Raw genomic sequence first — 27,690 nt, forward strand, 5'->3', positions numbered from 1 at the left:
CTAATATCAGTAAAACCACAGTTGCATTACCTTATCATTATCATAGATAAAAGATCGAACTGAATGAAGAAGAATCTAACATTATAACGTAATTTACTGTAAGGAACAGTCCAGAAAGACTAAATGAAGAACAATACTGCGAAAAGTTAAAGGTCGCCATATACGTTACGGTTCACGGGAGAGAATATGTGGCAATAGACCTGTGCAGTTTTTTGTACCAGATTCGGTTGACCTGCGCAGGCACACCTGTACATGTAACCACTCTGGTAGACCGTAGCGTGTATGATTTACTTAATAGTGATTCAAAAAAAGGGCAGCTTTTAATCGACTTGTGACTTAATGCTGAGTCTTGATAAAACAGAAATTTTCCTGTACACGTATAAAGATAGGGTCCATCAGACTAATTAATCGATGGTTTAAATTGAGATTTATCAATTAGGGAAGTTTGAATTAAACATAATTAACATGAATTTCAAACAAAATGGTATATTGAAAGCTTTACAAAAGAAATCGACTTAATTTTCATAGATAAAAGTTTTCTAATGAATAATCTGGGTTTTCCCAGTACTTTACACGAGAAGAATTTGTATATTTAATATGTTTAACAGAACTTTTTCGACTTACATAACTTATCATGGGGATATTCCTAGCCTGTGAAATAATAGCTTCGACGTGACAAGTTCCTTCAGGGCCAATGAATACGGAAACTCCTTCACATATCATATCAGTCATTGCTTTTACTGCCAGTACGGTATCGCCTTTCGTGTCATTCCATTTTAGATCGAGGAAAACATTCGGCAAAAGTTCGTTATCATTGTTTATCTAAATAATAATGATACAGTTTATATACAAACTTAACTTTGCATTTTAACCTAAGATGAATACTTCATCTATTATTTGTTAAATAACTGTCAAAAGTATTAACAATTTCGAACTGACATACAGAGGAGAGTTTCAAAGACGCGGTTATAATAACCATCCCCACGATAATTTTACTTATAAGAAATAAAAGTGCGCCAAAGAACACTTGTTCTTAATATGTATATAAATTCAAAACATTGATTTCTTTTGAATATTTCTAAAATAGCTTCCTAAAAATATGTTTACTGAATAGAAGAGAACAATTCTATCGCAACTTTGGTAATTTTAGCAAATATATATGTATTTACATTTTAGTAGTATACATTTTTCGTGAACTTGAAAATTTTTAGACCAAAAAATAAACTGAATAATGCCTCATATAAGAATATCAGTTATCTATCCAATCCTACTTTATCTATGTATTTTGAAAAAGCCAGTCATAAAGATTAATAATAAATTGTTAATACAAGTAAACATGATAAATAAGGCAGATGTAATGAATTTATTATCAAATTTGTTTGTTCGTTTCCAAAGGATCACCAAATACTAGCTTCATCCAACTATTTAGGCAAAAATATGATTAATTTAATTTTAATATTAAATCTCATGACTACAACATTCAAAATTCACTAAGTAACAACTTTATTTTTTTTTATATAGGTTGATGTAATCAATTGATACAAACTGATGGCAATAAATAATTGAAAAAATCAATTCGTTTGCTGATTAAGGAAGTCGTTCACGCCACATAAATTAACACAAGTTACTGCCCAATAAAACCAGGGAATGGTGACCGAAACTACGCCGAAAACTGTAGTCTACTCTCCATATTTTTGACCATTTTCTAGACTAAGTTTATCTGCTTCAGCAAAAATAACATAATGCTCTGACAAGAATGGATATAACAAGAGTATGATAATATGTCTATCAGATTCATTGTCAAATTGTCGAAAACAGATTTTATTTCGTAATTGATTTAAACATTTTTCAAAGCGCGCAACTGGGTTTGTTGAATGGTCGAATATTTTTATTGTATTGTTTTCAGACAGCTTTTCAGTTCTAATTCAGCATTTCGTCAATTGTGCAAATAGGTTCAGTATTCATTAAATGAAATTACCAGCAATAATCTGAGATGATGTTTAGTTCTCACCTGATCTAACGCCAGTTTGACAGCCCCAGATATGGCCAAACCTTGCCTCTCATATAAAAACCCTTTAACAGCCGTCAAGTACCCAACAAATAACCTCGTCTTTTTATCAGTTTTTGTGTTAACAACATTTTCATCAGTCTTCTCTAGATTTCCAACAGCAAGCACCTCTTTGAATCCACGCAGCGGTATTTCCTCAACTTTGATCGCATCAGTATCATTTTCGTCCACCTCAAGATAGTTTCCAAAGAGATGGGAATAGTTATCTCTAGCCAAAGGACGAAGCTTGATCGATGTAGTACTATTACGTAGGCGTGACGCAATCAAGGAGGAGTCGGCGTCATCGTCATTCTGTGTCATGCGAGATGCGATTGTGGATACGAGAGGTGTGTGAACGAGGTAACCTAGCAGCACGACCAGCAGAGAAGCCAGGCCCAGGCGCATGGCCAGGCTTCTCCCCCCCTCACCGGAACTCTAGGATAACCTGCAACAAGAAAATAATTCATAATTTTTTTCAAATTTATTTAGAAAGATACTTAAATAAATAGAAAAAAGAACATGTAAGCCTACATATATATTCCTCTACCACTTTCTTTATTACTTCATTGATATCAAAGTAGAGTATTTCATAGAGCTTTTTTGTCCAGTGTTAATAATTATTGATATACATATTTCACAATTAGAAGGTGAAAGCAGAATATTTTGACCAGTTTCAATCAAATTAGAACCAGTCAAGACATCGACATGCTTTTCCATTCGTAATCTTTAATTTGTGTCGAAGATATTAACAGACAACTGTTACTTAGATCGCAGAACAGCAGAGAAAGACCCAAATAAACAAAAAACAGAAGTTTATAAAAAAGTGGTTCTAATGTTACTTACATATAGTGCAAATACGTGAACAATACGTCGAAACAAAATTTTAATAAGACCAGAAAAGATAAAAATTAGGAATCACAATCTGAAGTTACGATCAAAAGATAATTGAAAGTGTTAAGTCGCATTTAAAGAATTACGGAAGAAATAATAGTGAAATATGCACACAAACGAAGACCAGCAAGGGCATGTTTAAAGGATGTGAAGGCGGCAGCAAGTAAGAGAAAATTATAATGGTAATAGGTAAAAAATCTAGTGCAGGAGAAAGTTGGGGAGAACTGGAGGAGAATACTCCACACCTATAAGCATTAAGTAATATGAATCTAAGCGTTTTAGCAGATGCTTATCGGCTGTATTTGCACGTTGGTTGGTCACACTATATATTATATAATTTATTATAGTTTAATTTGAAATAATTTTTCAATTGCCTGTACTATCTTGCTTCTGATTTCAATCTCCGCACCTAACAAATCTAAAAGCCTGTAAGTAAATTTGTCATTTTAATGAAATTAAATGTTATAAGAAATACTAGTCATTTAGCGTGCAAAGCAATCATCAATAAAAATAAGGTTAATCTTCATAAATCTTTTTTATAATATAATAGAATGATTTCTTTCAAAATAGCCAAAATGACAAAAATTAGAAAAAATACAATTTACAAATTTTTAAAACACAAAAATATCTATGTAAAAAACCTATAGAAATCCACAACGCAGTTATGTTATGAGGAAGTTCATGATACTTCACCAAGCAACTTGGTTTTATCAATATTTCATGATAACGATAGTTTACCAATAAGAAACCATTTTATATGATCTAAATTTCCTCTGGGAAAAGCGAGTTCGTAGATAAGCTATGGGAGAAATTAATGAAAATATTCTATTCAGATAAATAAATAAAGAAGATTTTTAGTGGATTTATAAAGAAAATAACCAAATTCTGTCCTAACTTTATTTCAATTTTTTTTATTTATAGGACGATTAATTATTTATTTAACAAAATTCAAAATCGTTGATTATGCGTAACGTGAGAAATCCAGCCGTTGGAATTTCCCTGCGCTAGTGATCTTCGCCACTGTACATCGGAATATTAAATTTGAGTGGTCAGTCCCTATCGCCCCTTACCGCTGTAGTCGAGATCGTCTTTTAAGTTTACATTGTGTGCACATGAAATGATTGCACCTGTATCTCGCGAATGTAATAATAGATGTCGAAACGGGAATTTTGATAAAATGACGGATATTGTCATGTCATATTTGAAGACATTCCTAGAAACAAGAATATTAAATAGATACGCATGAAATATGTAATTAAGTGTAATATGTAATTAAGTGAATATGAACGTACTTTTAAAACAAAAAAACTGAGTAATTATAAGGCAGTGATGCATCAGTATTTACAGCTCCTTCAATTTATTATTTGAAAGCTACAGAGCTACGAGAAACAGGAATGAAAATCGAGAGTACTTATGGGAACAAGTAGACAGGGAAGGAGTAGACAGAACAGATTTAAATAAAAAACATTAGAAGAAATAATTTAACAGTACAACAGAAAAATATAACTACAGATTTATTTGAATAATTCAGTATTGTTTTTAGTTAAAAAGAGTAAGCAAAAGAGCGTTCGACTAGAGGGGCAGTCTCGTTGAGTTCTTATTTGGGATGTAGGATCAATTTCGTGAGATGGGTCATTTCTGGAATGGCCCTAATATAGGCGAGTCGGCAGCGCTAGAATTGTAGTAATTTTTTTGGGAAGGGTTTTGTGGGAATATTGAGTGCAAAAATCCTTCTGTTTCAAGATATTATACTTTTAAAATATTGATTTTAATATGATTTTGGATATAAAGTTTTCTACTTTAAAACATGGTTTAAACACATTTTAATCTAGGCAATGAATATATTTTGGTATTTCCTAAAATAAAGAAAAAAAGGTTTTCGAGATACAGGTCATAAAACAAGGTATAGGTTTATATATATACAAATGATAAGAAAATACAAAAATGTATTAAGGTTAGGAAGTAGGGAGTTTAGTTCTGTCCTAGAGTTAATGTTGAGGACATACCGCCAAAACTCTAAGTGAATAAAATAATCTTCCAATTGATAATGTATTTAGTTTTTTCCCATAAATACACCGTTACCTTATCCATAATCCCAACAGATTTCTTTTGATTTGGTATTGCTTCATTGTGCGTGTGTCCGCCTATCATCGCGTGAACGATATAAAAAACTGAATGTTCTAGTGGCAACAAAAAAAGTAGCTCTACGACCCAGAGGGATTTTTAGTTCGATAGGTTACATGAAAACCGCATAAAATCTGCAACACCGACGATGCGTAATTGGGGCTGAGTAATTACTGCGCCACAATGACAACGAAATAGGAAAAATTATTTTGTAAGATTTTCAGTTTATGTATTTGTTTATACTTAAGTACCTATCAGAACAGCAAAGTTGTTTATAAAATATTTCTATAGTATTATAGTAAATACTTAAAAATATATATATATACAATGCAATAAACAATTTTGACTTGTTTTCTAAGTATTACACTTGAAGTGTCAAGTACACTCTTTTATATTTAGCAAATAAGTCTTATCTTATCACTTGTCCTCAATCAAAAGTGGGGAATTGGAAAAGTAATTGGTGCAAATACGATTCATGAAACCATATTTACGTATAAAAAATAGAAGAACTTTTTGACGTTTTGTTTTGATAACTAAATTAAATATGTACAAATATAATTTGATTATAAATTTGAAATTATATCGGATATAACAGATCATTGATGTTGTTTGTTAATTATGAGTAGCGAAAAATTTTATTACTCATACTAATCTTTAAAAAGTAAAAGTGAATAACCAATATTAACCGTTCATAGAAAAACTGTCAACTTTGGATAAACCTCCAGTAGACAGTAATGGTCCGTCTCCACAAATATTAGAAAAGACAAATTGTGGAAAACTCTACATTAAAGACTTTAGTGTATTTTTATAGATTAAAATGTAAAAATAATTTTATAAATTTTGGAAATCAGCTAGAATGAATCGTAAAGGGATTAGTATTACCTAGTTTACGCATTACGAGTGCTTTTATTCCAACCAAAGAGTAATATCCCATACCATCAAGTAATAGTATTTCATCATCTTCTAGAGAAATATGTCGAGGTCGTAGACACCTCAGTATCTAATACACTACTTCCAACCTGTAGAACTGCGAGTTGTTTTTAATTTTATAACCTTAATTTCCCCGACAGGAGACTCTTTTGCAGGAAGTGGTATTCGGCCTCAGTTAATGTATATAAATAACTGGGATGAACAATTGATATTAACTTGGACGCCACTAGCTATTTAACGAAAGACGTCAACAATTAATAAAAAAAAGGCGGGAAAGCAAAAGAAAATGAAACAATCTAAAACTATCCTCGGAGACGATTATCCAAATTAATATTTATCGTTTACAATAATAAAAAAAGATTCAGCAATAAATATGTTTATTGAAAAAATAATAAATTCGCATTAGCTGCGCATCCTGAAGAGCAGAACGAACAATTCAGATTTATTTAAATATTAAAGATAAGGCTGGGACTTATTTATGGAAATCAGGTATGGTGGCAGCCCTCAACTGGATTCCCAGATGTTGGAATGAGTTGAATTTGTATTCTGGTGGGTGAAACTCCTAACCTGGCAGCTGCAGAAAAGCGAATATAAAGAATAAAATTATCACAAATTTACTACAATTTACTAGTGTAGATAGGTAGATAAAGAATTCGATTCAATTTCGACGTTTTATTGAATTTCTCGAGTGGAGTGGGAGGTCGTTCAAAGCCGAATGACATGTTGCATCGTTTACCAACAAACATCAACAGCCGCTGACTAAATGTAGTGAATCAATACGGTAAGCCAGCATAGAGTAAAATTTGATCACTCAATTCATGCCATACAAAGGAAGTTGTTCTATATGGGAACCATAATATTCAATTTTTAAATTTATACACTTTACAAACGAACAAAGTTTCTTTAATAATACTTGAGCGAATTTTATAATGATGTTTTGCCTAGATTATATTTTTTTAAGGATGCTGTTTTAAAAAATTGCCTAAAAAGGATTCAATTATTGAGAAGGTGTAGTATTCAGATATTGAATATTGAAAATTACTTTCCATTACTGACATGAAATATATTATTACGAGGCATATTTTTTAAGTAAGTACCGTTTTGGAATTAAAAAAAGTGCAAAGATATCGCTATAATTTTATTTTTAAATGAAAGCCTGTACCTTAATCTACTTTTCAACATAATATCCGTGAATATTGAGGCACTTGTCATAACGTGGCACCAGTTTTTGAATACACTCCTCATAAAACTCTGCCGCCTGACTTGTTAACCACTGTATCACAATTGTTTTGACTTCATTATCGTCTTGAAGACGCTGACATCCCAGGTGTTTCTTCAAGTGCAGGAACAAACGGTAGTCGCTGGGCGCCAGACCAGGACTGTAGGGAGGATGATCTAGAGTTTCCCATTGAAAAGATTTGATGAGATCTTTGGTCCGATTAGCCACATGTGGACGGGCATTGTCATGCAGCAAAACGATACCCTTACTCAACCTGTCACGTCTTTTGTTCTGGATTGCACGGTACTTACTTAAAAAATATGCCTTGTACAAGAAGTTAAAGCAGCGCCATGATACTAAAATCTAGTGTATCGGGTGTATCTTTGAGAAAAGCGAAAATACCAATTTGGAAATTAGAATGTGGAAAGGAAGGATTGTAATACTGAAGGGATCTAGGAAGCGTCTTTGAGTTAAAAGGAGATTAGAGATTACTATAAGGAGCGATAATACGGTAACAGTAAAAAATAACAAAGGATTTTGCCGCCTTCAGTGGCGTCCCATGTTAAAAAACTAAGTTGTATTATAATATACAATAATGTTGGAATGGAATTTTTATAATAGACTTCTATGTGGATCATTGAAGATTTTCATGAATTAGAATAACATGTATTTTTATAGATAATTACTTCATTCCTCTATATACACCTTACCGGTGTATATATTCCTGTTTGAGGCGTTTATCGAAGTTTGACGATACATGATTCCATAATACCATAATTTCTGTTGTCAAGTTTTTTATGTTCAAAACCATACCGAAGTTTTTTTAAACAATTGTAGTCATACTCAAGGTTCATACACAATTTGTTCTGTATCATGTCCAATGTTGGCACCGAATTGGCTTCATAAAAATCATACACTTTTCGTCGATAACACTTTCGGTTGCATAGTCAACTTTTATAAGTTTTGGTTAGATCTATAGTATCCCTCACTTGTATAATACTGTTTGTTACGTCAAATAGTCACTCTCAATTATTTTAAATAGTTAATAATAATAAATACAAAACACAAAACTTAGATCCGAGAAACACTGTGAACCGCCAATGTCAGCAGTCGAAACAAAACTTTTTTAATTCAAAAATAGGCATGGCTTTTTCTAAATCATCAACGAGCTCTTTTATCTGAACACACGTTGGCGACTAAATCAAAACCTTAAGATAACCTAACCAAACTAAATATTAGAATCTTATTTCGTTCAAAAACCTACAGATTAGTCATAACAATATCATTTTTACTTCAAATAAAACAATATACTGTTTATGAGTACTCATACCTCTATGAATCATCTTTATTGACTAATTAATGTTCTTATTAGCGTTTAGATTGATTTATTATCCTCTATATTTCAGACAATTTTTAGCATCGTTATGTAAAAACCAATTAAAATTAGAATTTATGAAATATTGATTGTTCCTCACATAACTATCTTCTGCAAATGATGGAATGATCCGTTCACAAAAAGATAGCAATAATTAATTGTTGTTACAATAGAAAAAAACCACCACTAATCACAACTTTATTAACAAGATTGTGGTGAGCTCTGATTTATTAATAATTAATAATCGAATTTGAAAATGAAACACAAGAATTCAAGTATTGGTGATATCAGCATTGACACAACATTGCAATTGCGTGATTAGGTATATTCCTTTTAAAGATACAAGTGGGTCTATGTGGAAAGCAAAAACCTTTTTCTGGTACAGCTCTTTAAAAAGCTTAATTAAATGCTGGCCTCCATGATATATCAATTGATCAGCGATCAATGAAATTTACTCTTGACGATATTTGCCGTAATAAGTTTTGGCTAAGGAGTACCGATAATTGGCCAAAGTTCCGATCAAGTTGTTGATACATTAGCTACTTCCTACAATTGAGAAAGATTAAGAAATCGTTTGGCAAAGGAAAATGATAATTATTTTGTGTTTGACAAAATCAACCCAGACATTCAACAATTAGTTAATTTCCAGCGAACTCAGTTTCTCATTGAATCATTCTGCTGGCTTCCAAAAAAAATAGTATTTTGTGTAGCAAGTCTTTTCTGTCCCTCAGAACCATGACAAGATCGCCCTAAGGGTCGCGACCCACCGTTTAAGATCCCTTGTTCTAAAAAGTTTAGCAGTGTTGGTGTCTAGCTGGTAAGACCTAAAGCTGTAACCTACACATACTGGGATGTATGGGATCGAGAAATCAATAACACAGGTCAATACAGTCTCGAACTATATTTCTATATTTTACGTCGACAAAAAAATATGAAACGAAAATGTTTGTTTTTGTATTTAGAACGATATTTTCCACAATCCATGCTTTTAATTTGGAATTGAGGATGAAAGCAGTTATTAAAATCGAGAAACTATTGCTTTATAAATGTTGCAACTTGCTCTTTGCGTACGATTCAGCAACGTTGCAAATTTTTCACAAGAGTAAATCTAATTTGTGGACTAATGACGATTAACTTTTGCTTCTGATAACTGATTTTCTAGATGTACTAAGTAAGCGATTGGGAAAGGACAACATTTATACCATACATAACCTAACCAAATTTTTCAAACATACCTCCTATGTCATTGCAAAAACAGCCCAGCCCATATTCTTTTACAAAAAAAGTTGAATATGTTTCATGCCCAGTCTAGCAAATTTCACTGTTTTAACCAGAGCCTAAAAGCTCTACTTCATTATTGACATATTTAAATCCTTCATTAAATCGTTAAAACCTTCTGTAAGATATTGTTTCAGTTGCTTTGGTGTAGGTTAAAAGTCCTTATCGGAATTACTTATTAGATCTAAGAGATAAGTTAATTCTCTCAGCTCAGGTACTATCCCTGTCAAGTCGTCTGCAATTAGAGCAGAATTCGATAGGTTTTGAAATTCTACCTCTACATCTTTTACTCGAATTCATAATACAAAAGTAGCAGTCATTAAGGTGGTTTTTTGGTTCTCGCCGGATCTTTGGTATATGTCCATTATATTTGATTTACTGCTTAATTAAAAATTGCTCAACTTCCATTTTATAACAATAACTGGCACCCTATGGCTTGTTTTGATACCAAACGAAATAGTAAAAATTTACGTGAGCTTCACATAGAACGTGAGATGTCTTTAGCTGGTATCTAACATCTCGAACAAAAAACATCTATAAGAAATAGTTTCGGAAAAAAGGAGAAGTCGAAAAAGAAGCGCTCTGGAGGTTCCCACACTCCCATAAAGTCAATCGTAACTTTGATCTAAAAGGTATTTGCATCTAAGTAAGCTACATCTACAGAGAACTTTCGCTTCGGTGAGCACCTCCAGCTCCTCTATTTCTATAATGCATCGACATTGCAATTATATACAAGGGGTGCTTCAGACAAAATCTAAGGTCCATGAAACCGGTTAAGATACGGAAGCTCGTTAGAACTCTGGAAATGAAATGCAAGCTGTAGAAGTTGAAACCAACATTCACGCAATAACCTTCAAGGTCGCAGTGAAATGTATGGAATTTATGCCTATAGAGAATCTTTTTTCTGTCATTAATATCAATTAGCGGTGTTGCCTATTTTGAAGAAGTTATTATAAATCAACGTTTGTTATAGAAATTTTCTCTTTGTTAATTCTCATTATCGCTTATAATTAATCGGCACGATCCACCTTGTATAGTTCTATTTTCGTACCGATATATTGAGTACGACTCGTTATAACATTGAATTCCAGAAGTAAACAAAATTTTACACGATTTTAACTTGTGTGAATGTATAATAATTCTATTTATACACACTACGATTATGTAGATAACTGAAGTTATTTCTATATATAGAACTTTTATTGCGCATGTAGTAAAAAAACAAACGAATACATTAATACGAAATACAATAGTGGTATTTATAATATGTATTTATGTTAATTTTATAATTGTTGTTTTGAGTTCAGATTTTATAGAAACCATAACTATGTTTTAAAATTTTATTATTTTCCTCATTTTGTAACCAAAATTCTTCCATGCTAATTATCGACAAGATTCATTTACTTGGAGAAATAGGGGTAATCAAACAACATACAAAGCCATTGAATGTTAAAACTAACTGTGTGTTAAGAGTCCCGGATCTAAAGGGGAGGAAATCAGTCTCCATTTCACATTTCGTCGATATCGGCAACCATGTTTTGTGTTTATATTTTATTTGATGTAAAAAAAGTAAATATTACATCATTCAATAAGTCGTGTGACTGACACACAGATGGCGATGCCATTGTCAAATCCATATGACGTTTATGACATTTTGATTAGTCAACATGTTGCGGACTCAACACAGACGGATGTTACAAATCAACTAAATTTGTCCCAATGTGCCATTTGGAGGATACTAAATCAGTTCCAGAAAAGTCGAAGAATTGGAAGACCCTGGGTAATAACTGCTCGTGGAAATCCCTCGTAATACGCGAAAAGACGAGAAGAGGACTTTTTAATGCTAGAGGTTTCTGTATCGATCTCAACAATAAGAAGAAGAATCCGTAATCCTAATTTAACCTATTCATTTTATAGACAAACTTTGTAAGTTAAAAGGGTGAAGGTTAAAAATGAACAGTTGGTTTAGTTGGCAATATTATGTGATTCATAGTGAAACTGAGTTGTTTTGGGTTCTTTTGTGTTCTCTGCCAGTTACCTACTTGACTTCATTGTGGAAAACAGAATAATTTTTTTTTAAAAACAGAACTATTAATTTCATATTCATGAATGCCTTCTTTTAGTATGATTTAAATATATTCAAATTTTTATGCAACTTATGCCGAATTCTATTTTGCAACGAAATGTGTAAAAAAAATTTATATTGATGATATATTGAGAATATAACTTGAATAAACTTAACAAAAACGTCCTGTGAGAATAGGGACATTATGTGGAAATAATAAACATTCCTAGGAAATTGAATAGGGTCCGATGAAAAGACAATAATGTTTTGATAAATTGTGTTCTAGGGCGGTTCTAAAATCCGCGAATAGGGGTATTTCAAAAAGAATCTCGATTCAAATGACTCTAGTTCATATGGGAGGAATCTATTTCATCGACCAATTCAGACCCACATATAGGATTGAAATAATTTTCAAATAAAAAGGGTGGCTTTATTTTTTTATCGTAAATGTTGTATGGTCCAAAGATGGGTATTGCATAAGCGGTTAGGTTAGGTTAGGTAACATAGCTTTTACAGAGATGCGCTTGGTTTGTTGCAGTTAAATCATTTTATTGTGAAAAGGGAATCCAAATATAAAGTGTGTGTATCATATAAAAACCTAAAAACTTACTTACGTAAGAAATGCAATCTTTCACTCCGTCCGGAATATTTTTTTGGGTACCATCAACCATAAAATATAAATTGTTGACGTTTGGAGAAAACATTGATGAAAGATATTAGTAAAAAACTTTTAATTCAGACAGATTTGTAATAACTTTTTTGATTGATAAAAATAATTTTAAAGCTATTTGATATCATTATCATAATTTAAATCCGGAATCACTAAATGGAAATGACGCTTAAGTGATCAGATGCCACTTTAGTTGCTTGAGCGTTGAACTCCATTGATTATTACTTATTGTTCATTTATTCAAGACCATATTGAAACTAAATGATGCAAAACAATTTTGAACAATGAGTAAAAACTGAAACGAATGCAATAACTGAACTTCTACTTAACATTTAGACCGAAAAAAAACTTCTACACAAGTATGAAGCAATACGATATATACAAGAAAAATTAAATCCCGGTAAATGGGGACTTGGCTATCAAAAACATACATCATAGGCAGGTATATAACGGGTGTTGTTTGAACATTTTTATAAAATTAAGAGGCAACAAAGATTAGCTTGGGTATTGGAACACCCACACTGGTTCAATGAATAGAAGAGAGCGATCTTCACAGATGGATTTCATTATGTATTGTTGTTAGAATGAAGACAAACATGAATATGGGTAATGCATTGACGCCCTTGCATCAAGAACTTCACCCCTTTCGAAGAGGTAATGGTTTGAGCAGTAATCAGTTTCAATGGCCGTAACTGAGTTGATTTATATTAGATGGAAACTTGACAAGTTAAATTCTTAAAACCGAATTCAATCAATATTTTTAATTTTTGAACAGTTGTTTATTTTATAGACAAACATTCAAGTTACTTGTATTTTTAAGCGGCGATTTTCAATTTACTGTAAATGATAAATGTCAATAAACTTGAGAGAAAATGATTTCATTCGGGATAATAAATATTTCTACAACTTGCTAGTGTATTTTAAAGCTCGATATAAATAACAAGCCATTGAATTAATCAAAGTAAATCGAATTTATCAAAAATATTTTTTATACGAAACATGAATACATGGTATCTACATATAAAAATTATTTCTGGCAAAAGACATTCTGAACGTCTACTTTTGGGCTATTTTTTAGAGCATTGCTGGTCGCAGTATACCATAAATGATATCTCTAGATACTTCAATTATTGTTCTTCTATAAGCATAAAAGAACTACATGTGGGTCCTACAAAAAATAATTGAGTGATTATTTCTCCATGACCTTGGAGACCAACTGACAGGTTCATTTTTTGAAATTAATTTATCGCATAAGTCGATGGTTGCTGTCATTGTATGGTATGTAGCGTCATACTGCTCAAACCATATATCGCCAGGTCTATATTTTCCAACAAGTCAAGTAACCCGGTCCAAAAAACTTACCTCAATAAAGATATGTAGAAATCGACGAAAAAATGTGAAATGTACGGTAAGAAACAAAAAAAATTTGATGAGGAGAGGCAAATAACAATGTGAATATTATTGTTATAGGAAGTTCCGGAGCCTTTGGTGGTATTAGATGATAATAGTCAAGACAAAATCCATAGAATCATTCAACTTTATCAAACACAATCCACAACACATTGTTTACTGTTAAACTAACAAAGCACAATTACACTGTCTAACCCGCGTTTCGATAACCAAGTTATCGTCTTCAGAGATTGAAGGTAAATTGGGAGGGCTGGGGTAATGGTAGCAGTGAACAACGAGTTCAGTTTATAGTTTGTGGACAAACAGAACATTTTTCAGGATTCAATAGAGTGTGTTTGAATCTTATTACTCACTTTTTTTTATACAAGAAATATTCTATCGACGTTTTGATGTTATTGCGTCATTCAATGAGAATGTGATATTCACATTTCGACGTAAAAATCATACAGTCGTCTATTTCAAAGGAAACCTAAATAATTTGATAGCAATGTTCAAGTGTCATCTATTCATGATGATTTGCCAGAGTATACTGATTATAAATGTCAAAATTGAGCTCAGCATAACAGTTGTTTTAACATTTTACTATTTCGGTCATATCAACTACTTTATAGATTGTACAAAAGATTTTTAAGTACAAAAAAATGTGTAAAGGAACATTGTTTACGTGAAAATATTATTCTGGGACACCCTGTACATCGATAGATGTTTATCGGATTTAAAAACCTTCGGTATAATGTGTAATTTAATGTCTACAAGAAAACTCATTCCATTGAGGAACAGGTTATGTCATATATATACGCAGGTTAAAAATAGAAATCTACTTATGATGCTATTTTTAGATTTAAAAAAAGTGTGTAAAAATACCAACCAGTATAACAGGGTGGTAGTGTATCAAATGCGTAAAAAACTGTTATTAAAATAGCTATGCAAGAGTAAAAATTTGAAATGGTCACTTGAAATAAAAAAAAATCTGCAGCAAATTTCTTTGTACACAAGACTTTATTTTGTACTCTTAAAATTCTAATAGATGTCCGAAAAATCCGCACTTGAGTTTTCTTAATAGTGATGTCTGTTTCTAGCATTACTGAATATTTATGTTGTTGAGTGGCTAACAGTGCTACAAAGGAAATATCTGTGTCGAAGTGGAGTACGTCGACATATACTTTGTAAGTCATGGAGGAAGAAGAAAGTGAACATTATAATTCGACTCAATCTTACTAAAAAATCGGGTAACTCGTAGGGAAAAAGCTTTTTTATTGATAAGTTCTTCGTACAAAGATTAGGATTTGGCCGATAATGACTTTTACATGAATGGCGGTATCACTCAGGTTTTTTTTACAGTAGCAAATCTTGTAAAAAAACGCAGTAGACAAAATGCGAAAATAGAAGAATTTGTTAATGAATCTGTCCGAAACTTTGTCTAAGTATCACTTTGAAGAAAGATAATTCAAAATCTCATGCATCGTCAAGGCATCAATTCAATCGACGAAATGAATAATTTTCGGTAAATTCATTTGAAACAAAGATTTCACCTGCAATCCAAATTATAAATATTGCACGCATTGAGACCACGTTTCCACCAAAGTTCCTGCTTGCCAATGGCCAGAAGATGTAATTGATATTGGGGTAAGATATTATAAATATCGCTACATGGATTATTGACCAGAAATTCACCGAACCCAGTACGTCGATCTTCCAATGGGATACCTTAAGAAAAACTTGATGAGGTATTCTTCATTTTAAATGAACTAAAATGAGGTAATCATTGAAGAAGAAGAATGTTAGAATATAATTCGAGTAAGTCTTATTCAAAGATCAGGTAGCTCGTTGGGAAAAGCTATTTTTAGAAATCAACTTCTTCATATACAGATTAATCATGGGTTTTTTTCTTAATGGCTTTTATATGAATTATGATATCATTCAGGACTAGATAAGCAAATGTACGGTCGGACAGAGAAATTTACTCATTTAAATTCGGAGCCACGAATCGAGGTAGTTCACCTTTTGACAGTTTATATTTTGTTAAATCCCACATAAAGACGATAGACACGATAGCGGACGACAACTGCAGATTTTGCGATCAAAATACAAACACAGTAGAGCATCTGTTTTGCGAATGTTCTGTTCATTCTAGCAAAAAGCTTAGAAAAAGAGTAAAGTGGAAATTTATCTCTTGGAGTGCTGGTAAGTCATGTTAGACACAACCGAAAGTTTGGGTCGTAACATTTCGCATAAACTTGGAATTTCTAGAACCCTTGACGATATTCATACTGAATACACTGTTTACACCAACACTGACGATTACTTGGTTATCGAAACGCGCGCGTCTGACAGTGTAGTTGTGAGTGTTGGTATAGTGGTGGTGTAAACAGTGTATTCAGTATCGTTTGATAAAGAATGAAATTTTCATTTGAATTTAAAAAAATTTAACAATTCATATCACTTGGTATGTATGTATTTGAGGGGAAAAGGCTACACAGTGACCTTGTATACTTTGCTCATACTCGTATCTAATGTTTCATTAATATGTTATGCTGAGTTCTCCTTCATTCAGGAACGCAATGGATCAGCTCATTCAATTCATTATAGTGAATTTGTAGTACTATTATATGAGTTCATATATACAAATGAGAGATAATAGGAGAATGTATTTTTGTTTTACCTTGCAAGGACCTTTCTTTCAGGTCACTAATAGTTTTTTTGTCCAAGGTGAATATTTCGACATTTGTTACAAAACCATAATATGTACGCCTTGTGTTTATTTATCACATACGAGTCAAATAAATCTAACGGAGAGTACTGAAGTCAAAAGATAAATTTGAAATTGATTTTATCACTGTTTAGGTTTGGTCTATATACCAATGCACCTTTCTACGTGTATATAGTTTGTAACTGAATTTGTACCATTTCAGTTTCCAAGCAGTGGCGTAGTTATAACTCAACTCACCAAACTACTTAAGGAGACTTTTTCTAATGGACTATTTTTATGATACCAAAAAAATGTATCAGAAACATGGACGCATCATGAAAGGTTAATACAGTGGGTCCAGAAGTAATGGATTATGATATTTTTTACATTATTACGAATGGAAATGAAACATGAGATCAATTTCAATTACTTTACTTTATTTGACTTACTCTTTTAATTTGTCTATCGGATTGACTTGAAATTAAGAATACTTTCTCGCTTTTGGTAGCAATATTTGAAGCAATTAAAAAGTTGGTGATATAATTGAAATATTGCGTGAATTAATTACTAAAAACTAAAAAGTTTTTTTAATATGAAAGAAAATAGTCCACTTTGTATTTTTGTCATTATATAACAGTAGTTGTGATTGAATTAGAATGATTTTTTGAATTTCAAACCAATTTTTGTTTTAAATAAATCATTTATATGTGTCTTTAATCAAATAATGTTTCAAAGGTGAATTAGTTTCGATAGCTTAATGGTTCGTGAATGCGGATTACAATCCTATGGTGGATAGAATGAATCTCCAATGAATTCTGTAAGGCAGTCATCGTCCAATATACTCTTGCGTTTACCAATACGAGAAGTTAGTACCTTCAGAAGCTAAGGTACGATCCTTTTGATTGCAGTAATAGCAAGTAGTTCGCTAGCAGTCAATTCTATTCAGCAATACAACACTTTTTGATTTTTGAAAGTGAATTTATACCAACATGTTTGGACTGATCAAGGATTTCGAATTTTAAAACAGGTTGCCAAAAGTATTTTCTAGTATTAATAATATTAAACTTTATATTTATACTTAAATACCTGGTCTGACCTACGAGGGCCTTTTTTCAACCTCCGGTATCCTATAGATAAAAGAAGTTCATATAAAACAATAATTTTATTACCAAAAGATTGGTACACCTCCGGTTACTTTTCGACATAATCACTAAGGAGATTGAGACATTTGTTTTATCTGTGGACAAGCTTTTCAATACCCTCTTCAAAGAAAGTTGCCTAACCGTTCGGTAACAATAGAGTACCAAACAGACCTTAAAACTTCTGGAAATCTGCAGTACTATCGCCTTCATCCTGTAGAAAACGATTCATACTTCCCAATTCACACTTGGAGGGAGCATCAATAACGCCGAACATGTTTACGTAGCTGTAGCCCAACGCCGACTGACGCCTGAATGTCAAAAATGGCGGAGTGTGTAGTGCGAGAGCTTAACAGTCGCCTACAGCGCATGCTAGCTTTCTTCTGCCCGCATAGATTCTGAACGGAGCGATCGGAGGTTAAAGACGGCACATTGTTTAATATTTTTTTTGTAGCAAGTAAAAGTGGACGTTTCCAGTGTATCACCCAACTAATATACAAGCCGAACTGAATTCCACTCTGGGTAGGTAAATCTATATTATCGTTAACGATGGTAAAATATTGCACGGCAGAATTCAAAATTCATACGACTCACCAAACGACTATCATATTGAGGTTAACTCCACAAAAGACGAAGAAAATACACAAAGAGGGACTGGATAATCGTCGACTGAAATCTCAAAATTGCATAAGCTTATTTTGGTCTTAAAAATATGTGGGAATATGGAAGGTAATTGGTGTAGGGATTTACAAATTTTATATTTATAAGCTTATCTCATACTAAAAATAGAGTAAAATTTAGAAAGATGAATTTTTTGTCATTTGAGTCCTCTCTACGCTACTGGGTTAGTACATTTATGAATACTTGTGTGTACTGCTTTAATTGCAGCAATATAAAAAGTTGAGGTTCTATTAATAGCATCATGTTTTATATTGTCTTCCTCTTTATATTCGCTAAGCAGGTTTTGTCGAGTAGTTATTCTTGGAGATATTTTTGTGATACTTTCTCATTTTCTTTTTTAATCATTGTCGTATATTTTAACAACTTAGTTGGTCGAAAGAGAATCAACGTGTTTTCCTTGGTACTTAAGGAAAGTAGAAACATTTCATGATAAAGATAATGTTTCGTTTATTCAAATAAGAAAACGAAAATTAAGTAAAATGATGGTAGGATACGATATGCTAAATTACGTATACTGATCCAACAATCAGTAACAAAATTTTAATCTTCTTAAATCAGTGTCAGTTTGAAGTAATCACCACATAACGACCCTTTTTTCCAAAATAAACTTTTCATAATAATGTGCTCTTCACTGATTTAAGAGACCATTAGCAAATCATTGTTGTCAGTCTTTAAGTAGTGCGCAGAGTTTGAAACAAATCTGATCTTTCGAAGTAGGACATAATCAAGACCAAAAAGTCTGTTACAAACATACAGGTGAAACTAAGAAAAGCGTGTTAAAAAAATTCAGTGGCAAATATACGAACATACAAGAAGTGAATGTAATAAAATCATGTTAAAGAGCAACTTCTTCGTCAGGTTTCTGATCGATTACTAAGTTGTATCATCTGTATTTCTAAATCTAAATGTCAAAAGAACGTCGCAATGAATTATAATGAACTTAATATTCCCCTGGATTTCAACTCTATTTGGCTTAATATAATCGAAATCGTTCAGTACGAAACATTATAAATTTTTTTCCATATTTAATTAAATAAGTAGGTGTTTATCTGTTTGTGACTTTTCTCAGTTTTATTATGACTATTTTTAGAAATAAATAATTAGCGATGGGAACATTTTAGCTAAGAGTTATTGAGACTAATTGAGTGAAATTTGTAAAAAATTTCCTTGTAAGTATTAAAATATATTTTCCACATCAATCTGACAAAATTAAATAAAAATATCCACGAATCAACAGCTGCTTTAATAATTACATTAACAAAAAAAACTCCAGCTTTCCTTATCTTGAATTAGAATATTTAACAAGCATCTAATTTAATTTTTTTTGTGCAAAAGTGATACTGTAAGTGAACAACTTTTCTATTTATAGAACCGTACAAACATCCTCTTGACCATGAACCAACGTACACCATCTGGAAACATAGATGGGTGGGAAGTAGCTACGAGATCAAGTACCGGTTTCGTAATAAAGCTAAATAGTCGGGTATACTATAAATAATCAGGTGTTACGTCGTACCAATTTAATTTAACAAGCATACGAAAGAATTTTAAATCTTAACGACGGTGTTCCGGAGTAATAATATTTATTTATAAAATAAACGTGTGTTTTTAAATTAAAAATGAAAGCTTTATCCGTAATCAACACTACAAATATTTGCTGCTGTTTAATGAATAAAATATCAGCAACAAATAAACAAGTTTGTAAGTTGCATACTTTTTTTATACAAAGAAATTTGGAAAGTGAAAAATGTAGAAAATAATTTAGACGAGATGCTAGATGAGTTTGCAAATGTGAGTAGGAGAATTTTAAAACAGATTCAAGATCAGAACATGATCAATATGAGGATCTTGTCGGTCTATTTTTTTCACTATCCTCGGAAACGGATCAATATGATTTGAGTGTATATCCTAATAATGCTGATGTGCTTTGTGCATATCAATGTATCGTGTACACCGCGACTCAAAGGATATGTTCTGTCCCATTTTCATGCTGCGGTACTAGGGATGTTCAGTGTTTACAGTTGAACTAGCCGTATTTAAAATTCTTAGGAATTTTCGTCCATGCAAGTGCTCTATCGATCGGTCCACATTCTGGAAAAGAGCCCATTTCCATTTTCCAAATAGTGAAAGTTATTACCTTTATTATATTATTATTATAACTCAAATTTGGAAGAAAACACTCCTTCCTTGCGAATCAATCAAACACTATAAGAAGAAGCCTATTCTACGATTAAAGTCATCGCCTTATAAACACTGATGCACCTGGATATGGTACGTCTGTATTTGTGCTTTCTTAGAATCCTAAAAAAACTGGATTGACTCATACCTGACAATTTTTCTTGTGACAATTGTGCTTGTGTTAGGATTCTCAAATTCTAATTTTCCATTTAAAAAATAGTACTTTTAATTTGGCTGTAACTGATGTTCATATGACTATGAGACAACTTTTTGGTCACTATTTGCCCACTAGAGACCGTAAAGATACAGGTGACTTAACTTGTTTAAAAATTAGTCAAGAAATTCCTCATTTCTGTTCAGACAATTGCTGGTAAATCATAAGATCAATTTTTGTTCTGAAACTAGTGGTTTAGTGAAAGAATCAAGATCAAGCACGGTATTCAATATTGAATCAGCTGCAGAGAGATGAAAAGATGACATTACCAGAAAATTTTTCAAACTTTTTGAACCAGACTTCATGAGAAAAAAATTCTCATGACATCAAAGGTATTGGAGAGGGACTAATATGCCGTAGAGTTATAGAAACTAGAAGAATTTTTTAATGAATATATCAAATAATTTTCGAAGAAAATGAGACAGATCATTATTCGCGTGCCTCACCAAAGCACTAATTCAATCGTCAAAATGCTTAATTTTTAGTAAGTTCCCAAGTTTTTGCTCCGGGATTTCATTTATATAAGAAATTCTAGCAAAGCCAAGTTTTTACTTAATTTAGTGCTTGCGAACACTATTATTCATTATTGCATCGAGTCCAATAGATCAATATTCCAAAAGAAATACTCGAGGCGTTCATTAAGTTGATGACATTCAAGTATTCTTTGCTTGAAATGCTGGAATCAGCTGAGATGAGAATACAGAGAAGAATCACGGGGAACACACTAAGAGATCAAGTAAGTAGCGACTACATTAGAACAACTTGAATGTGGAGAAGATTAACGAGTGGTTATTGAACAGAAAAAAAGAATGGAACAACCATATAAGTAGAATGACAGATGATAGGGTAGTAAAAATCGCAAGAGACAATTTGCCGGCCGGGAGGAGAAGTGTCGGTCGACCCCGGAAAAGATGGAGCGATAATATAACTTAAACGGACAACAAAAGAAAGAAGCAGGCAGAATTGCCTATAGAAAAGATAGAAGAAGAAGATGACATTCAAAACGATTTCTTAACCCATTGTTTTCAATTGAGCTTCGTTGGTCAACTTACAAATATAAAGGGTGCAGTGATGGTAGACCATTTAGTACAATCAATTTAAATTGAAAATTTCGTCGAATCATATTATTGCTAGGAACTCGTGTAATCATAAAGACCGGGAAGCCTGTTCTAATATGTTGATCGCATCTAAAGTTTGGTGAATGCGCCAGTTATTCATTTCCTATTTACGCCAGGCGACTATTTCTTTATATTCTTTGTGACTTGTTCACATTATGTTATGACAGTTTTTCTAGAGGCAATATTTAAAAATGCTTTTTCCTTTGCGGTTGGCAATTTGAATATTTCCAAGAAATTGTAATAGTGAACACATATAGTTAAATATAAGTATAAATTAGTGTGTTAAGTATTAGTAAATAGTTCAGTGCTAAGTGTAAGAGAATAGTATAGTATGTGAGTATTAGAAATAATTAGTGTGTAAATAAATTACGTGAGGTATTGTTATACAGGTCAAATCATTAGGATATTTAATATGTTAAGTGTGATCTTGAGTGAGTGAGATAGCGTACAACGTACAGCATTGTTCTTCCACATGTTTGTGACCAAAAACCGTTTAAATAAATAAGAACTAGAGTGGGTTTTTCCAAATATTTTTGTTTCGGTCTCATCATGAAATATTGTGGCAAGTATCCAAAAAAAAGTTAATTAATATTAAGTCCTCGACCGAAGGGTGTAAATTATAAATAAAAATGAGATTTCCCCTTAAAATACAGTTTCTATTTATTTTATTTTTATAATTTGACATGATTCACGATAAAAATTTGGAATAACAAAAACTTTATCATTAAATATTTCCGGAAATATTGATTTTAGTGACTTTAGTTTGCTATTCACATTTTTTGTATCTTTTATCATTCAAGAGATAAACGAGAAAAAAAGCAAATTTCAAGGAAAAATTAGATTTAAAGGCGTTTACTACCTTGCCGGTTCGATTTACGGCTTGGCCGAATGGACATAAAACCGTCCATGATCGAAGCGATGCTGTGAAATACCCCTTAACTATAGAAATTTAATAATAAAAAAACAGAGTTTCTTTGTTTATCTAAGGGGTCGAGGATTTACTCGTAATATTAACAAGGGTCCAAACTTTCAGGAAATTTTTTGTAGGGTACTTGCAATAAAATGGGACAAAAAAATAGTTGAAAAAAAGCACCCCAATACGAACATTACATTATCTTAATCAACTGATAGAACTGAGTCTGCACTAGAGTTTATGTGGATATAGCATTGGAGGAACTGGACTATTTAAGAAACAGTAGATACGAAAGCTACATCACTGAGAGAGCGTTTAAAAAAATTCATAATTTGTAAACTCAAATTCATCTAGCTCCTGCTCTAACTAGTATAATTATTGGTCTTTAAATAAATACCATGAATTAGTAATTGTAAATCGTTAAATAATACAAGTTATGGTCAAAAATTAGGTGAATTTATTAACAATAAAATTTGAGTTAATCTAATGATCTTCGACATCATTTCAACTTTATGTTAATGTGTTGTTCAAGATCCACGAACAAGACGTCACTAGAACGGTTGTAGTACCAGCCTGACAAGCCGGAATATACTTATACTTGTATCAGGAAAATAAATAGCATGGTAATTGTTACTAGAAAAACTCAATCACCGGACTTAGACCAGACCTTTGTATTTAAAATAGAATTATTCTCTAACCGTTTTAGTTCAAGAGATAGGGGCGGATATAGGTTGTTATTGATGTTTTTCACAACATATCTTATCACATTGAATAATCTTCATATTTTTTATTAAGAATAGACCATAAAAAAGTTACAGAATAGGTAATAAAAACCCTTCAATAACAAGTGCAATTGATATTGCAATGCAAACTGATCAGATTTAAAGTAAAGCATCTGAAAATGGTAAATAATGAAAAAAAATGAAAGTAGGATGAAGCCGATTGGCAAAGGAATAGAATATAACAAAAATGGAAGGAAAACTAATTTACGGGCGATTTGATGTCGACAAGTGGGTTGGTTTCTAAGGGGGAAAAACGATTTATCTCGATTTGCGGAAAAACTATAAGTGCTATGGAAATAATTTAAAAGCAAAGTTGTAGGTAATAAAAAATTCTACAACTATTCTATGCACACACTCAAAATATCGGCTTTTTTAGACGTCAATAGGCTTTCTTTTAGAACTCTACTTTCTGATGAGGTAAAAATATACATTTCTATAGTAAATTTTCTCAGAAAATGCAAAAAAAAATTACACTTAGCATAGTAATGCTTATTTTCTCACACCATCAGAAATTAGAGATTTGAAACAGAAAGGATGATTTTTTGATATTACATGAAAATAATGTAAAAAAAATAAATATTTCAAACGAAACAATTTCAGTGTGTTTGGGAGATAAAAAGGTACACCAAGTATCGTGAATATATGTTTTTTAAAGACAAACATAGAAAACCAAAAACCGAATTGTTCGAATATATTTTGAAGTTATGTTTAAAAAGGGTGAATACAAAAATTGGAGAAATTTTTATTATCTATATCTTTGTTATTTAATTTATTTCAGTAGGACTTGTGGTTTTACCACACATAGAGTAAGACCGTTTTTTCCTGGTCTAACAGATGAGAGAGAAATGCTTTATTGTCAAAAAATTGTTACAATTTTTAGAAAAAAGATTGTAAAAACTAAAAAGCAAACATAAAAATAACTAAATAAAAATACAAATAAAATAAAATTTCAATATATAGAAGAAAACCACAATGAGTATCAAAATTATAGGTAATAGTAATTGGTAATAATTCGTATATAAGTCCATGGCAAAAACTAAACCAGTATGCAGCATGCCCGGAATTAAATATTATTATTAGAATAGAATATTAGAAAGTCGTTTACAAAGTAAAAGGCACTTTGCAGTAAATAGGGCAAGTGATTGTGAAATATTTTTTTATGATTTTAAGTAGTTTCAAAAGATGGATACGTTAGTAGTACATTTTCTCGCTTTGTACTTCTGACAACATCCATTAATAGGATTATTTGTAATATTACAACCATATGCCCTAATTTTTTACGACGACATAATATTGAACAATTTTACAACCAATTCTGCAAGCATACTTCCATGATAAAACGTGAGAGTAAATTTTGTACCCAATCGACAGTCAACATTATAAACAGTTTCTTGTTCATAACAACTTCATTTATATCTTCTTGACCTTCAATTACTCTTTTATTGTTGTTTTACACCAAATTTAAAACACATTGCAAAGAATCTCACGCTATTATATGTTAAAAAACCGATGGCAATGTGTACAAACATAATATGAAAAGAGCTCTTATATTTAATTAATATTTTATTATTTTACATTGTATTTCTTTAAAAATTTGTTGAATAAAGTCTTTACTACTCTCCTATGTTTGGAAAAACTCCAGGATAAATGGAAAGCAGAATCAAAAACAAGTAATGCATTTCAAACATCATGAAAGTAGATGACCAAATTATATTTCTGTTAAAGTTAGAGAAATGGAATAACTTGTTTTATAAGTACAAGAATTTCGGAAATAACGAAAAGTTATCAAAACAACGAATATTTGCTGATATTCTGAAATATATGTAAAGAATCACAAAAAAATTCATCTAAACTTTTCTAAAAGTAGGAAAGTTATTAAAACAAACTTTGAACTGTTTTGAGTATCATCTAATTAATGTTTCATCCCGTTTTCGTAAACTTTGTTTAAACCAGTTATTTGATTTTGAAGACCCAATTATACCTAGTAAGTGGATCTGCCGAAAAGAGAATAGGTGGTTAATCAGAGGGAGATAGTTGTCAAGTGTATTCCGCAACGTTAACAGGTCCCTGCGGTAATGGACGAAATTGAACCAAACAAGTGTGGAATGAAACTAATTTGATTATTTAAAAGACATGAACAGAGGAAATGTAACATTGAAGAGAAAATTCGAACTTGAAAATCTCAAAGAATACAGGTCGTTCATGGTCCATCATTTACATCCATTCTTTTTGCGTCACCATGTATTTTATTTCCATACATCTGCTCGTCTTATCCGCAGGAGAATAATTGACCTTCAAATATTTGAGTATGTTATTTAATCATGAAACTAGTTGCCTATAGGGAATTAAAAAATTGTTTGTGATAACGTTTAACAGAATTTATCCGATTAAACCACATTGTTTAACATAAAACGGATGATTAATTTTTAATCTTGAAAAAATTATAAGCGGCTCACTTGTGGTTCCAATTTTCTAATTATAGCAACAAAACCGACTTCCTGTATTAGCATTATCATCACATTTTATTTATGTCAACCGCACCACCATGTTTTGTTTTAGATTATGTATTATTCATTTTGTTTAAATCATTATTATAATTCGCCAAATATATGAGCTCATCCTAAAGTTCTTCCGCACTTAATAATGCACCGAAAATTAATCGTTTGAGAATTTTACGTAAACAGATCTAGAGACTTTTTAGTGGCCTCCCGAAGCTTTGAACAAAAACTACAAAAATTCAAAGAAGAAGTGAAGAAAACTTTAATTAAAGCACATAAGCTTGCAAAAAATGGGACGGTGGGAGATGATGCTGAGGAGAGACAGTTACAGTGCTACTACCGAAGGAATTGTTAAAACATGATATTAACACAAGAATCCGAGATAAATATGAGGATATAATACGGTCAATCAGAAATAATCGCACGATATCCAGAGAAATTTGGACAAGTATCAATGAAGAGAAAACAAAAAAGATCGTAAGCTTTGGCCAATATAACGGTTTGTCAAATGTGGGACGGAAAATTGAAAAATTAACTTTATTCTGAGTTAAGAAGAAGCTGTAAAAAAGGAGGAAGGTGGTAAAATAGTTAACCAAGTTTCGTTTCCAAGTCATGGAAAATAAACGGTATCACAATTAGCCTCAGGCTTCCGAGCGAACCACGATCAATTTAGATCGAGGTTGTCTGTACTACCCTAACCTTGTTCAGATAAAAAGAAAACCGTAATTTAATTATTATACAACTTTCGACAATTTGTTTTTTAAAACATTCAAACTTATAAATAGATACTATCAAGTGATAGAGAATCAGTGCACAAAATACATTACTTGTTGAAAGATTCTTTTTTGGACTTAATTCTTATGCATCAGTGACATAATTAATATTTATATCATGGAACTTGGCAACGCTGTAACATATTTTATTAATAATAATCACTCCAACTTCTTGTAGGGAATTATAAAATCAAATGACATTGGTTATTGAATGGAATTTTTCACTCAATTTCTATTTTTAGAAAATACAAGTGTTTAGAAATAAAGTTTTCTCAGTGGAAATTTATAGAACGAATATAATAATATTAACTAATAGTACTACAATTATTAATGTGATCACGATGACTCATGTTGTTTTAGCTTGTAAAGCTTCCATACCGAATACAAAACCTCGGCATAACATGAGATCTATGTATTGGTGAAGCAACAATATTGCGGAAGCACGAACGGTCTCCAACAGGCAGAGACAAATTGTGCAGTTTGGAAGGATAGCGGACGGCTAGAAGAGACCTAGAAGCAAGATTTCTTGGTTGAAAAAGTTATGTGAGGATATCAATCAGGATCCCTGGGAGATGTCACAAGACTTTAACACTTGAAGCCACCGGGTAGAATACAAGGATCCATCATAAAGAGGGACGTTTCTTATCGTATTTCCAATTTACCTTATACAAAATTTCGTTGAGATAGAGAATATTC

General features: G+C 31.9%; 1 protein-coding gene across 2 annotated transcripts in view; it reads right to left on the reverse strand.

The window, feature by feature from the left end:
- Positions 1-27,690, reverse strand: part of LOC130452884 (receptor-type guanylate cyclase Gyc76C-like) — a 126,326-nt gene that overhangs the window by 22,284 nt on the left and 76,352 nt on the right. For both annotated transcript variants that reach the window (XM_056792385.1, XM_056792394.1), the window contains exons 3-4: positions 2,012-2,492; positions 625-822 (exon numbers count right to left, since the gene is read on the reverse strand). In XM_056792385.1, the coding sequence (XP_056648363.1) occupies positions 625-822; positions 2,012-2,452 (639 nt within the window). In that variant the 5' untranslated portion in view covers positions 2,453-2,492. The remainder of the gene's footprint in view (positions 1-624; positions 823-2,011; positions 2,493-27,690) is intronic.

This window comes from Diorhabda sublineata, chromosome 1 (genome assembly GCF_026230105.1).
Source record: "Diorhabda sublineata isolate icDioSubl1.1 chromosome 1, icDioSubl1.1, whole genome shotgun sequence".
Taxonomy (NCBI): domain Eukaryota; kingdom Metazoa; phylum Arthropoda; class Insecta; order Coleoptera; family Chrysomelidae; genus Diorhabda; species Diorhabda sublineata.